The 14,948-nt window shown below is 41.7% G+C and overlaps 2 protein-coding genes and 1 pseudogene across 2 annotated transcripts; 1 reads left to right on the plus strand and 2 right to left on the minus strand.

The window, feature by feature from the left end:
* Positions 1 to 1,357: 1,357 nt before the first annotated feature.
* Positions 1,358 to 2,577, minus strand: LOC136455559 (5'-adenylylsulfate reductase-like 4; the record flags this gene model as incomplete). Its single annotated transcript, XM_066455532.1, has 2 exons — positions 1,358 to 2,232; positions 2,421 to 2,577. Coding segments are annotated over 2 exons (438 nt in total), but the record flags the coding sequence as incomplete, so codon positions are not given.
* Positions 2,578 to 2,628: 51 nt separating this feature from the next.
* Positions 2,629 to 3,997, minus strand: LOC136455560 (U-box domain-containing protein 19-like; annotated as a pseudogene).
* Positions 3,998 to 9,718: 5,721 nt separating this feature from the next.
* On the plus strand, positions 9,719 to 13,432 carry LOC136454004 (uncharacterized). Its single transcript, XM_066454552.1, has 9 exons — positions 9,719 to 9,874; positions 9,985 to 10,117; positions 10,227 to 10,350; positions 10,442 to 10,497; positions 10,575 to 10,622; positions 10,711 to 10,808; positions 11,788 to 11,857; positions 11,933 to 12,043; positions 13,192 to 13,432. The coding sequence occupies exons 2-9, from the start codon at positions 10,028 to 10,030 to the stop codon at positions 13,240 to 13,242; spliced, it is 648 nt and encodes a 215-aa protein (XP_066310649.1). The 5' UTR covers positions 9,719 to 9,874; positions 9,985 to 10,027; the 3' UTR covers positions 13,243 to 13,432.
* Positions 13,433 to 14,948: the final 1,516 nt, after the last annotated feature.

Consider the following 14,948-nt stretch of genomic DNA (forward strand, 5'->3'; position numbering starts at 1 on the left):
AGTGGTCAAAGGATCAACGTTCGGTCGTGGAGATAGTGCACCCAAGAAGTCAAGTTTGAGCGGCTGCGGTAGCAGGATGGCTTGGGAACTCATATGGTTATTATTTTGGTAGGTCGTTTACAAAATTTAAATTTTAAATTTGAGAAATTCACCCGCGGAGTAGCTGGGCGTTACCGGCACGCTACGGCTGCCTTTTGCTGGAGGTCGCCGCCTGCCTGTGCCTGGCCACTGGCCAGCAGGCCACCATGCTGACTGCCGCCGCTCCTCTGACTGTGAGCTTCAGGGCAGGAAGCCGGCGTAGTACCAGATCCATCCAAGCGGTAGAGCTCTAGCTTCGTTGCCGTGCTCCTGTGGTGCTGGCGGCCGCACTTGTAGCTGTAGCTGATGCCAATGAAGCTGAGCGTGGTGCTGTTTTGTGGTGGTGGTGGCAGTCCTCGGAGGAGTTGATCCTGCCGTCCGACAAGACATGGCCGTTCCTGGTGCTGTGGTGCGATTCTTAGGAGCGTTTTTCTAGAAACTGTTGGAGAAGCTCTTTTTTAATGCTTCCAATCCTTTTTTGGAACTTGGAAAACTCAATGATTTGAGAAACTATTTTTTTTTACACTCTTGGAGATGCTCTAATAAGTAAAAAAGTTCACGCGATTTAATTTTCCATGCACTCAAAAACTGAGAAGAAACCAGAGTTCCCAACCAAAATCAGAGACTTGACTTCGGATCCTTTGCTACAAGATCATCAAAGATAAACATCTATTAGAAATATGGCTTTTGTGTGTAGTGAAACTACCTCATAGGTTTCTAGGCTGAGATTCCCTTGTGGGGAAGCTCATTTAAGCTCCTAATGATGAGCCCATGATATCTCCTTTGCTGAGTGGAGCCGCATCTGATGACGAGACGAAGACTAGAATAAGATGGTAATTTAGGACGTGTTTGATTCCCTTCTCTAAACTTTAGAGCTCTAAAAGTTTTAGAGCACTTTAGCTCACTTTTGAGCTCTAAGCTCTAATGTGAGGTTGACGGTTTAGAGCTAACTTTAGACCACTTATTATAGCTTTAGCTACAAAGTTTAGAGGAGAAAATCCCAACAGTCTCGTAATACGATTTTGTGCTTAAGTCGAAGCTCAACAATGCTAACAATCCCCACACAGCACACAATTCATTATCGGTCCAGAAGTTGTTCAACTCAGTTATTCTGTGCTTAATAATGCCAATTTCACTCGGGGAAAAACAAACACCTGTTAGTTTGGTCGAACCGGGTAAAAACGCTGACATGGTTGAACATGGTATAAACGGTGAGACACACACTGGTTGATAGACACATTGGTTAATGGTTACTGCGTCAAATAAGATTGTATCGCCTGCAAAATAAAATTATTGATAAGTTGATATGAGGCAGCAATTCCATTTACAGCCAGCAAACTTTACTATAACAACCCAGTTGGTCAACAGAATGGGAAAACAAAAGGTACAGACTTCACCGACTTTAATTGGGTCACAAACATATCAATCATGCCTATGCCTAACATAAATGAACAATCTTTCTTAGAATACATGCCTTTTTTTGTCTATCAGGAGTAACACCAAGATACAAATCTGAACTCAGACGGAGATGGCTAATGGTACAGTTGTACAGATGACTACCATTAAGTCAGCACTTCCAAGAACGTCACTTATGCTTTGCATTAAGATATCTCCCAAGGTAAAGACCAAACATAGTTGACACGGAATGAGTTCGACATGGATGGAAAACAGTGCATCAATTGACGAGACCTTCTGACCTTCAGGGTATACAGAGTTGGTAGCAGTATATTTTCACTACTCAGCCATGAGCCACCAATGTGGATTAACTTGACACTGGCTTCCTCGTGATCCGGTTTGCTGCCGGCATCACTTCTTATAAGTATGCTGCCTTATTAGAGAGTCAGTTCAAGTTTCCAGTTCCACATTGCCTTCCTCAAGACAAGCTAGGGAACAACCTATTCAATTCATAAAGTGGCGTCCTCCAGGCTTGCTTCATACATGCATTAAGCTTGGGAAGAAGGAAATGAAGCAACCTCAAGAGGACAAAGGAGCTAGCCAATGCAAGACATGTATCTTGATGAAGTAACCGGTCTGGTGATCTTGCCCATGATAACAGCGAATCCTCCTTTTCAGTCTTTTTGTCATGATCAATTATAGTAACTGTATCCACCATTCTCTCCAGGGATGTGGCGTCCAATGATACAGGATTCAGGCCTTCAGAATTCCAAAAGGAAGGTGAAATCTAGGAAAACTTTATGGAAAGGTAATTAAACGCTAGAGTGGCTCAAGCTGTGGGATGTGAATCCTACTAAAATACCACCATATCTACAGTCTAGGAAAAATGCATGCTAAATCTGCAGTGCATGGCATCTGAATGGTTAAGGTGCAGCAGGAAATAATACCTGTAACATCTTTATAGAACATAGCAAGGGAATTCATGGCCCGAGATCCATGATAACGCACACGCACTGTAGAGTTCAGAAGGAAAATCGTCGGGAATGCACGAACTCCATACCTTGACAGTACTCTGCAATTCAGATATGAAGTTGAGTTGCATACCAAATATAGTAAAATCTAGCTGCAGTGTTTATCTCTTTTAGAAAGACGCACCTAGCAGGGCGGCGAGCGCGTCCATGGGATGCGGCTGATCTCGTTGCAGTATTCTAGGAGTCTGGGTTCGACGAGAGGTAGAACATGACGGCCGCCGCGTTGTGCCGCACCTTGACCTAAACGGCCACGTTCACGGCATTGATGATGCCCGCCGCCTTCCACCAACCGCCCGCCTCCTGGCCTCCACGTTCACGGTGTTGTTCTGCACGGACGCGTCCGTGGAGGAGAGCAGGTGGAGCAGCCACGGCACGGCTTCCACCTCCACGAGGCACGTTCGTTAGAAGACGTTTCGCTTTGAGAGCTTACGGGTCTCGTACGTCGTCTTCTTATGCTCCTCGGGCGCGACGCTGGATAGCCTCGCCATTAGGAACGCCGCGGAGAGGCGCACGACGCCGGCCGCGACCGTGCCGAATAGTGTGGCGGTCTTGTCGACTGCGTACCAGCGGCCGGTGCTTTTCTACTAGGCTCGTGGAGCGAGACGCCCTGGTTGAGGAGGAGCTGCTCGAGATGACCCCGCGTGCCGTGACGTTCGCGGTTCGTCACGACTCGGCGCTGCAGAGCCTCTCACCAGTGACAGGGCACGTCCGGCACCCGCTCTTGATTGCATACCACAGTGCACGCGTCACCTGAACTGAGTGTTCAGTTTCAGACTGCTTTTCAGACTTGTTTTTAGTTTCGTCAGTGTAAGCCGATGGCTGTAATCAGCTCCAAAATGGTCATACATCTGGGCGATGGCCACCGTCATCAGCTCCAGCGTGATCGGGCACTGCAGCGCCTCCCGATTCACTCTTGCCGCGCACCTCGGCGGGAGCCCGTTCGCCATCGCAGCCTTGCCGCCCATGGACAACGCGACAGTAGAGCAAGAACGCCATGAGGCCACCAATGAGCACGAGGTCGTTGTCGTTGTCCCTGCCGGTCTCTAGGCATTCCAGCAGCTCGGCCTTCAGGAACGCGGCATCCTCGGGGCAGTGCGACCAGGTGGCGACGCCGACGCAAGCGAGCACGAGCCTGGTGTCCCCGGCATCGAGCGTCACGCCAGTCGCAAAACCGCGCTAGCATTGAGCGTACGCCCCGCCTCGCGTGGTCGTCCTCCGGGTCTTGCCGCAGCCACGCCGCCGTGTGCCACATCTGCCAGGACCCCAACCCCGCGAGCTCCTCGGCGTCTGCGGACGCCCTGACGACATTCCCTCGGCAGCACGTCCATAGCCGTGGCAATGGAGCTCAGCAGCACCCGGAGACATGGCGCGATCTACAGCGGATGCAGGACAGAGGAAGCTACGGTGAGGGGCGATGGATGCGACGACGGCTGACTGACGAGAAAGGAGATGGTGGCTCCCAGCGACACAGGTTCTTCTGATTGCCCTTGCATTCGCTCAAGGGGCAGTGGCATTAGTGGAACGTGTGTCATGCCCGATTGGACCCAACTGAGAACCAAACAATCATTAGGTACCTAAATGGCTGTTTTGTAACTTTAAGGACCGGGATGACACAACGTAAATTAGGGACCGTTGATGCACTTTACTCCTTTTTTAGCGGGTACAACTTGCACGCACACAACCCGCACACTCCACACTTACACCACACGTACACACGTGCGCGTCCGTACACATGCAAAAAAGAGATTGTGAGACATCACCTTTAGTGCGTGGGAAACGTAAAGTACCATCAAACACGCACGCGTACGTGTACCTTAAAAATTCTGAAAAAAAAATCTAGAATAAGGTACGATCACCAGACCCTGGTGGTAGCATCTCACCACTAAATCACGGGCCCATTCGCTCCTTTTCGATGTCTTGCTGCTATCTTTGCCTCTCACCGGTCTCGACCTAGAATATCTCAATGGTAGCCTGGTAGGAGTAAGACTAGCAAGCCCAAGCAGGATAGGAGGATAAATCAAATGGAGGACACAGGACAGTGGACAGTTGATCTCAAAATCAAAGAGGTCGAGAGGCGACCACGCTAAACAACGAACGATCACCGGATTCAATCCAGATGATCAATATTCCGACATGCAAAACTTTCTATTTTTTTTTAAAAAAACATCCCATTGCTTTTCTTTTAGACGCACCCGTTCAGCCTCCACGAAAACACAAAGTGCGCTCACCCTGCATGCTGACGCCAGCGCAGGCACAAACTACGAAAAAACAAAACATTTATTTTAAAATACTATAACTTCTAAATGGTGTTTCTATTTTTAATTCTGTCTACACCGGTGTGTTCTACGTGATGAGTCGAACAAAACTAGACTACACTTATATATGTTTCGAAGATTTTTTCTAGCAAATATTTATGTGTATTAACTTATAGCATATAACTTATAACGTATAATTTATGCGAAAACTTGGAAACTTAAAAGTTACGAAACTGTTGACACTGAAATTTGGTCTAAGATCGGAATTCCCTAAAGTCAAGATTCATCAAGGGAAGCCGAAGTCTTCAACCAAATCGGTCATTAACGGAATCAACTAACAAGGTGACATCATCACTTCGAAAGAATGGGCCCCATTGGCGAGAAAGGCAAGGCATGAAGCAGGAAGACACATCGGACTTCATACAAGGGAAAGATTGAGGTCAGTTATCGTAATTTAGGAGGCTTTATGTTCTTTTCCAAGACTTCATAACCGGTCTTCTTCGACCAAGACTCGTAGTCAAGTCTTAGGTACAACTAATGAATCCCGGTTATTGTAATCGACATCTTTCATCGATCAACCAAACAAGTACCTTTACTTTTTGGCTTAGGCCACCCCTTAGGAGTATGAGTAGAGTAGATTTCGACGAGTTCTTTGGGCAAGCAGGGCTGCATTAGACGACCTGACTCCGGCTTGTTTGTGAATATCCTTCATGACTTGTATCGTTACTTGTAAGGCTGCAACAGGCGACCAATCTCTTGTTGGTCGTGGTATAAGTTAGTTATCGGTCTATATTGTTATTTGTAAGGCTGCAACAGACGACTGATCTCTTATAAATCGCGGTATAGATTAGTTATCAATTCGTATCAACCTTTACATGGCTGCAACACACGACTGATCTCTTGTAAACGTTGATATTGATCAAAGTTATCGATATTGTGTAAAATAGTTTACTGTTTAATATAATATCACCAATTGCACGATCTAGATTGAGATTTGTTAGTCTTACTATTTTGATCTATTGTCTGTTGATTACCGACACAGTTGAATTCAATTCTTGACGTTAGATCCTGTTTTGATGACTAATCATCTCGATCCTGATCGTATATGACGGGTGCTTGAAGTCATGTTCTGTTAAGAGATGGATTCATTGGCCGCTAGTATCCGGTATGACCCCGCTATTAATGTTGTATCAGACAACTCGATCTGTTGATAGCATGTCAGAATGGATATTGTTGGTTGATAGGCCTATCTATTAAGAAGAGCATGGCGTCAGCCATCCGCTATGTCTCCATCGGCTATTTAGCCAATGGCTTGAGCTTCCACGTGTATAACATGTATTCACGATTTCTTTGCGATGTAAGTAGATCTATCGACTGCTGGTCTCTGGTCTAGGATACTACCGTCAATGCTGCATCAGACGACTCGACCTGTTGATGGTACAATAGATTGAGTCTAGTTGTATGTAGATTATTTATACCCAATAGATGAGCGATGTGTGCTATACGACAAGATCGCTGGGACCGGCTATTTTAGCCGATAGCCCGCTTTGTTGAGGATGTACTGGCTGTTTACATGCTCTTACTTGCTTTTATCCTATTTAAAAGCTAGTATGTCTCTCATATGTATGTTTACACGTCTATCCTTATATCTTCCATATGTTTTTATGATCATCGACTAAGTTAGGTCCATGCAACTGAGTAAATGACAATTGACGATATGTTTATTTTATTTATCATGCATCGTGAACATACTAGATATCGACTCTCTAGTCGATAGCCTTATTTCACCGGCTACTTAGCCGCATATTTGGAACTATCTGGACAAACGTCGGCATGTTCCACCTTAAATTACCGATCAACTTTCTCTCCTTGTCAATTACAGGATCAAATTGACTGGCACGCCCTCGGTCACAATCATCCGGTCTAGTGTCCGCCTTAAGCCCAAAGAGAGCTCGGGATCTGCTACGCGTGGTTTCTCTCGGCTTGCTGCATGTCGACGGCTCCCCGTCGCTTTTTGCCATCGACAAAAACACAACTTATTTAAAAAAGTTATTAAGCACAAAGACACAAATTAACTTATAACTAATGCCAAAACTTACAAATACAAAAATTATTAACACATAAAACAACGAATTAACTTATAACTTATAGCAAAACTTAAAAACATAAAAGTTATGAAACATAACTTAGTTACAAAAGTTATCAAACACAACTTATGTATATACATTATTCTATACAAATTTATGTACATAAGTTATTCAATACAACTTGTATGAATAAGTTGTAAGTTATATGTCATATGTTATAAGTTAATCTATATAACTTGCCAACGTCGCCAAAATAAATTAGAAGAATAAAACATATAAAAAATGAAAAGAATACTAAAAAACACATAAAACAAACATAAATAAAAATAAAAAACAATAAGAAAAAGAGAAATAAAATAAAAAGGTAAAGGAAAAAGAAGAAGAAAATAAAAAGAGAGAGTGCAAACCGTGTTCACGTATGGTAATGATTGGACAGAAATTAATTAATATAGAAGAACATTAACGATCTAGCAAGCCAAACGTGAGTGGACCAATCGTTCACCGCACAAGAATCCAGCGAACGCCCGCGTGAATGGATTTGGGGTCGAGAGGTTGCATTGGTATTCTGAAGCATGAAAATTCTATCTATGATACTAACTCCCTCCCAAAAAAAGATGTAATTCTAAGTATGGATTAAGTCAAACCTTAAATTTGGAAAAATATTATTAAATTTATGAATTTAGTAATACTAAATATACCATAAAACTATATTTCATGATTAATCTATTAATATTTATTAAGTATTAGTTTTTTTTATATAGTTTTAGTCAAAGTTAAAACATGTTTAACCCCATGAAAAATGATAATTATATATTTTTTTATTGATAGACGGAGCACATCTCCAGGTTGTAGTGAATGCGATTGATTAATGCAATGTGATCAAGGTGCGACATGAATGACCCTACATTGGCGAGATGCTCAGGGCCTCCAAATTGGACAATACTCTCTCCATTCCACTAAGTTTGTCTATGACTTCATAGTGATTTGTTACTCCCTCCATTCCAAATCATAAGACATCTTGGCTTTCCTAATCAATACTTAGTTTTTGCTATGCATTTAGATATACATTATGTTTTTGTATAGTAAAAACAATGTATTAAAAAGCCAAAATGTTTTATATTTTAGAATGTGGATGGAGTATTTAATAAGAGCATGGATGCTTATTTCACATTGATCCTTTTTTACCTTGAAATTAACCGTTTGTAGCTACTCCCTCCATTTCACTACATCGTTTGTTGATTTATCTTTCAGTAGGGATCATCCAGGGGCCATTTGACTACAAGGCTGATGAAGCCAATAAGTGAAGGATGAATACTATGGCGAAGTTAGGCAATTCAATTATGTAATTGAGTGCGATTACATAGGTCCAACAAACACTTTGAATAGGGTAAAACCAATGACCATGAAAGTTTGTGAAGATTTAGATAGATATACACTATGCATATTGTGACATACTATATCCAACGGGGAGGAAAGGAAGCACTGTTGGCCAAATGGCCATTTCTCTGTTGTCCTTAGAAATCATAATCGTTTCCCATTATTTAGGATTGGTCTTGATGAATAACTTTGTCAAAGATAAAAAATGATGGATCAACTTTCTCCAATTGTAGTGATAAAAATCCAAAAGCTTGTAAAAACACATTTTTTTGAAGTTTTTTAGATTTTGTCATGAATTTGTCATATGTACTTAATTTCTATAGCTAGGGATAAATCTAGTTGTGTGGCGGGAGAGAATTAGGGAAAGTTTGGTTGATGATCAGAACGTGCCACAACTTGTCACAACTCAACATGTCGATAGTGTTTGATTCATCAATAAACTTATCGTGTGCCATAGATGTGTAGACATGCTATAGCCATTTTCTGTGCCAAAGATAACCAAAAGTTTGGAGCCCTTTTTGTTGGCTAAACTTTTGGCAAGCCCAAAACTTAGGTATGGCTTATTCTAGTTGCAAACCAAACACACCTTTAGACCTCTACTACTGTGCCACAAGCAATGGAGCACCTTCCTTTCCCTCTATATTCTTGAGGAGAAAGAAAAAAGAGAAACATATGGAAAGGGAGCAAGAAGAAAAGAGACAAACACCGGCTTCATAGCTACAACTCCATGCCTGTCTATAGCGGCCTAGCCGGTTATACTAGTCCATGCTGATTGAATTGAGACGAACTACCCATAAAGACAAGAAGAGTACTCCTCTATCTCAAAAAATTACAATTCTAGCTTTGAATCTGGACAAAAAAATTTTGAGACAGGGGGAGTATATTTAATTATCCACTTTTCCTATATTTCAGGTGCCTGAATTTTAAGATGATTTCAGACAACACTCTTGTACCTGTAACTAGTACAAGTAAATTGGTACTTTTGTGATTTTTTATTTGTCTTTGTGTTATAACATATCAAATTTTGTCCTTGTATTACTATAAAAAATAATTGTAAATTGTTAATTATCTTTGTGCCAACACAAATTAGATTTTGTCGGGTTTGTAGTCTTGTGTAACGGGTTTTTTATTCTCAGTTTCGAAAATTGCAGATTGCGTTTACAGAAATTGCAACAAATGAAATCTGCAATTTTAGTATAAAATACATGCAATAACTGTTGCCTGAAAAGAAACTAAAATTCATGCACCTTAATTTTAGCAAATTCCTTAATTATTATCAAAATCAATCGTAAGCTTTTCTCGTCTCGCTCATCTTTTGACGCAACTTAAAAAACAGAGGAAGGGCTGAAGAGGCCCAACTAACCACAACCAACTTGACCCAAGGCCCAACGAACGAATACCCTGTCAACGTTCTAATGAAATAAGCAAACGGCCCATACATCTCTCTCATATTCGGCCGCGGCCCAAGACTTCCGCCGCAGGTCCCAGTACTTCCCTCGCAGCGGAACGCGCCCCGCAAACCCTAACCCCTCTCCTTCGTTTGGCCATCCCCGTGACGGCTCCTCGCCTCGTCTCTCCCTGCCGCGTCGCCTCCAGTTCCGACGCCAGCGCGCCTCTCGCCTCCGCCGCGCCTGACGAGCTCGGTGTACAGGTACGAGAAGCCCACCGAATGTCTCCGTTCCATTTGACCCTCCTTGAGTTCCTCCCGCGTTGCTCTGATTATCTCCCTCGCTGTCTCTCCGGAACGGCGGCATCCCGCAGGACTGCGCAGGAGAGTAGGTAGAGAGGAGGAGGGTCCGGCGAGATGGGGATGCGAGATAAGAAGCGGAACCAGAAGCGGGTGCTCGCGCGCCGTACCGCGGCACCGCGCGCCGGCGAGGGCAAGGACTTCCTGGTGCGTGGCTCTCCCACACCACTCCTTGGTTTCCGTGGGATGGGAGATATAAGCTCCTTTTTTTTTGGCTAATCCTTGGTGTTGCTGTGGCGTCTTGCGCTTGGTGCAGCCGTTGGAAGGAGGCCCCGGGAAGAAGCTGCGGAAGGTGCAGCAGCCTGAAGAGCCCGAGAACACCGCCACAGTCGTCTACATAGGGCATATCCCCCATGGCTTCTACGAGGACGAGATGCAAGGTATGTTTCCTTCCAGTGACGGTGAAACATTAATGGGACATTAAAGTCGTTGTGCTGATGCACTCTTTTCTTGCTGCTGCTATTTTTGCAGGGTTCTTTAAGCAGTTTGGGGATATAAAGAGGCTTAGGATTGCCCGGAACCGCAAGGTATGTGTAGTATTGCACATGCCATGACTTCTATGCTATTTTTTTTTGGTGAACTTATGGTTTCATGATATTTTCAGACAGGAAAGTCCAAGCACTATGGATTCATTGAGTTTGAGAGCCCTGTTGTAAGAACTTTATTTCAGATCTCATTGCAGCAAATGTATGCTATTTGCTGGTTGCTTACAACTTTAGTCATGTGCTTTGGTGTAACAGGTGGCAAAGATTGTAGCTGATGAGATGAATAACTATCTCTTGTTTGAGCACACCTTGCAAGTTTCACTTGTTCCGCCGGAGAAAGTTCATCCTAAATTGTAAGCCTCTCTAAGTGCCTATTAGATTTGACTACTTGATTCTGTTTGTTTTTGCACTTATCTTTATAATAGGAGAGAAGTAGAATTGATTTTCCATGTAGTCTGGGTTTTAATCACTCAGATAAGCTTGTGGTGTGTGAAGACATGGGCAGAAATGCACCTGATGTGACATTGGTTATGGGAAGTGACTTTTAACTTTCAGAAAGCACATGTCTGTTGAATTAAAACTTAACATAGACTTCTAAGACAAATACTAAAACATATAGTTGGTTGAAATGATAATGATCAGTGTAAATAGGTTTTAGTTAACTTAAGAAAAATACGGCTGAAGTTTCTTACACTTTGCATGTATGACTTTGTGCACCAATCAACTAGGTGCCTGAGTTGTAAAGTTGTGGTTATGTATTTGCATTGAATGGGTGTATGTTTGGCTTGGATGATGGAACTGCAACTTCAAATAAAAAACCAGAACTTGGGGGCATAAAGTTTTAGATGAGGACATAATCTGACATTTTAAGAAACATGTCTTCCTGTATCCTTGTTCTTTTTATGTGCTTGCTTGATATGGAACTTAGCACTTTAGCAGTAGTATGTACAGAAATATAATTGCATATCATTTATACTTTATTGATGTACTTCCTCTGATCACAAATATAAGTCCATCCAGGTATTGTCGCGAGTTAATTTTTTAATATGCGACTGTCAATACCTAAAAATTTATACACTTAGCACTAGATTTGCATTAGTGCATTACCAAATTCTTTACGAAAATACTTTGCATTTAATAAGACAATATATGTTTAAGATATTGCTAATCAAAGTGTCATATTGGATTGGAGACCCTGTTGACTGTTGTTGTCCTGAACATAATGGACTTATATTTGTGATCTTGTCATGCTGTCTGTTTCTTTGTTTTTGTTTAGAATGGGATTGAAATTCTTCTGATTTGCAATTTCCATGCCTTATCAATTCTGTTCAGATGGAAAGGGGTGCGACGGGGATTTATACCTATTGATCGAGTTGCAATCGAACGGAAGAGACACAATAAGGTAATTTATTGCTAAGTGCTAACTACAATTGTAGCTTAATATGTGCATTGTACTGAATAGTTATGTTGTTACCAGGATAAGACTGTAGAAGAGCACAAAAAGATGGTTGAAGGAATTGTAAAGCGGGATGAAAAGCGTCGCAAAAGAATCAAGGCAGCTGGTATTGACTACGAGTGTCCAGCTCTTGTAAGTAAACCTTTTGCTGCTTTCAGTTTATTTAATGTCATCTCTTGATCACATATACAAATGCAGCGATGTGAACTGATTGCTGCAGCTGCTGCTGCAGCACCCCAGCGGCTACTGTAGAAACTGAGTAGCCGTTGCTGCAAAAGTGCAGCCGATCAGGGCTAAAATTGATGCTTTCCTGCTTTTGAGTATTGTGTGAAGATCAGTGATAAAGCACTGTTTATTTTACTGTGTTGCTACTCACTTGACAATTAACATAGTAATTAAAGGCCTGTTGGAAGGGAAGGCTTGGTCTAGGAAATTTCAGTATTTAGTTCATCTTTATACTAAATCCATGGGATTTAGATCTCAAAACTACCTTTCCAAACAGGACCTGTAGTCCTTACAAGTTACAGCCTTGATAACGGTTAGGATAACTTTTGCACAAGCTTGTTTTAGTTGTACATATCATAACAATGCTATAATCTGCCATTTATTAATTTTTGTCCAATTGAAGATATGGGTATGTAGGTTCTAGTTTTGCCTTGGACTTTCAAATACTATGTAGGAAAGGTTGTTAAGGAATTTTTTTTCTAATATTAACTAGGAGAATATGGTAGATACAAATTTATTATGCAAATGGAATTGTGTTCTTGTGTATTGTTGGTTTTCACTCATGAAACAGGGTCTTAAGTAGTAGGTTGACTTAGTTATTAGCAACAGTAGCACTTTTTAGAATGACTGGATGGCATTGTAATCTCATAATGGATCTCTTCCCTTGACAACAAGATGAAGTGTGACTATAGGACCTGTTGGTTTGGAGTTCTGAATAATTGTGCGTGAATTGGGGTTGGAAATCTTATAAGTCTTAAAATCCAAAACAGGGCACGTGAAAGTGCTTTGTCGTCACATTATTTGCTATCTGTCCAACATTATGATGTTTGTCGCCTGTTGATGTTTCAATTTTCTCATATAAATTGCAAATATAAAATAGGATTACCGGTCCAGTTCTGATGTTTGTCTATTTTCAGTAGTTCGTTAGTTCACTCTCTAAACAGCACTGTGATCCCAATTTTTGGTAGTTTGTGATCATTTTTTATCGGTCTGGACACCTATCTTCCTCGTTATATATTTCTTATAAACAGTCCGCTGTGTTCTTGTTTGTACAGATAGGGAGCATTCAACCATCAGCGAAAAAGATCAAGTTCGATGAGGTCTAGTATTTTACTCCAATTGCTTGGATCCTTGGTAATCGAAGGTGATGAATGGTTGAGCAATATATTTAGCTTTTGAGGGGACGGCAGACAACCAATGTACTTCAGTTTTTTCCCCCTCTAAATCAGTGTTTTATGAATGACACCGACACATGTTACAAGTATGAAAATGCAATGAGCAATGTGTTCTTAATTTGCCCTTGGAAGGTTCCATAATAATGTGTTCTTAATCTGCATGTTCCTTAGATTTGAGTCCGTTAGAATACTGTGTTGCTGTTGCATGCAGCGATGAAATTCAACAACATGAATGGAAAATGGATCTTTGAGGAAAATTTCTTCCATTCCACCCACTCAGCTGCCGAGAAAGTGGTAAGAGTCTCCATTGTGAGATGCTAATTGTCAAACAGGTGAAATGTCCCTATAGACTGGTGCACTAACAAGGGTCTATTTGGATACGAGGGCTAATTGCTGAGCTAGCTAAAAAATAGTCAAAATTAGCTCTAGTGCATCCAAATATGAGGACTAATAGATGAGCTAATTTTTTTAGATAAGTCTTCAACTAGTTGTTAGCTAACTAGCTAGCCTAATTATATGTAATATGAGCTAATTTTTAGCCCCATCTAGTACTAGCCAGGTGTATTCAAACATATGCCCTCAATGTCACATTCGCATATGTGAAACAGGTGAAATGTTTCTGATTCTGGTGGATTCTTCTAAATTGTTACCAAATATTGTTTGATCCTAAATCACCTTGAAACATTCCAACCTAAGATTTATCACCTCAAAAGATGTTTCTCACTTAGTCTAGTTAAGGAAAATTTTGGATCAGCATGTAGCCAAACTATTCTAGTAAGTGATTTATGTTTCAGTGAAAAATATTTTCAACGAGATTTTGGATGTGAAACATTTATGAAAGAATCTAGATCATACCAAATGAGACATTGAACAGGAAGTACTCTTTTTGCAAGTAGGATTGGAATCCAAAAGGCTGGATCTGAACAGGTTTGTTTTTTAGGTTCATCGGAAGTTCCGATGTAGGATGAACCTCGGAACCCAACAAGATTTTTTTAGGTTTCTCGGAAGTTCCGATGTATGTCAGCACTTCTGATATAGGTCAGAACATCTAACGTTGGAGCATTTTTTCGAGGACGTAATTTCTTCATCCGAATTCTAAATTGGACATTCCATATTTTTTTTGACCATCTCGACCAGAGGAAAGGAACACAATGAAGTTCATTCTACATTTTGACAACTTAACAAAATGGACAATTTTGGTTGTCAACAATAGGATGTTGGATAGAGGCCATTGGAGGATGATTTTGTTATATAAACCTTAAATTTGGCTCTAAAAGGTTAAATAGAGATACCCTACATGAAGCAAGGTATCTGGTTCCAAAGAAGAGATGCATCACATTTACATGCTTGTTGGAGTTGGAGCACCTCTGATGGCTTGTTCATCCATGAATGTTGTGTTTCTAAATACTGCCTCCATCCCAGCTATAGGAATGCATTTATTTGGATGCGCCACACCTCAGTTACGGCAGCGCCACAAGTATGGGAGAGAAAATCGTCGCCACAACCTGCGGCGAGAATAAAGAGGAGAGGACTTGTGGCTACCTATTATTAGTCATCAACCAAATTGTAGCCATCACCGTTGTGACGGCCATGCACTTGTGGCGTGGCGGATGGAGACGGGGAACCAAACACCCCCT

The sequence above is a fragment of the Miscanthus floridulus genome, chromosome 5 (genome assembly GCF_019320115.1).
Source record: "Miscanthus floridulus cultivar M001 chromosome 5, ASM1932011v1, whole genome shotgun sequence".
Classification (NCBI taxonomy): Eukaryota; Viridiplantae; Streptophyta; class Magnoliopsida; order Poales; family Poaceae; genus Miscanthus; species Miscanthus floridulus.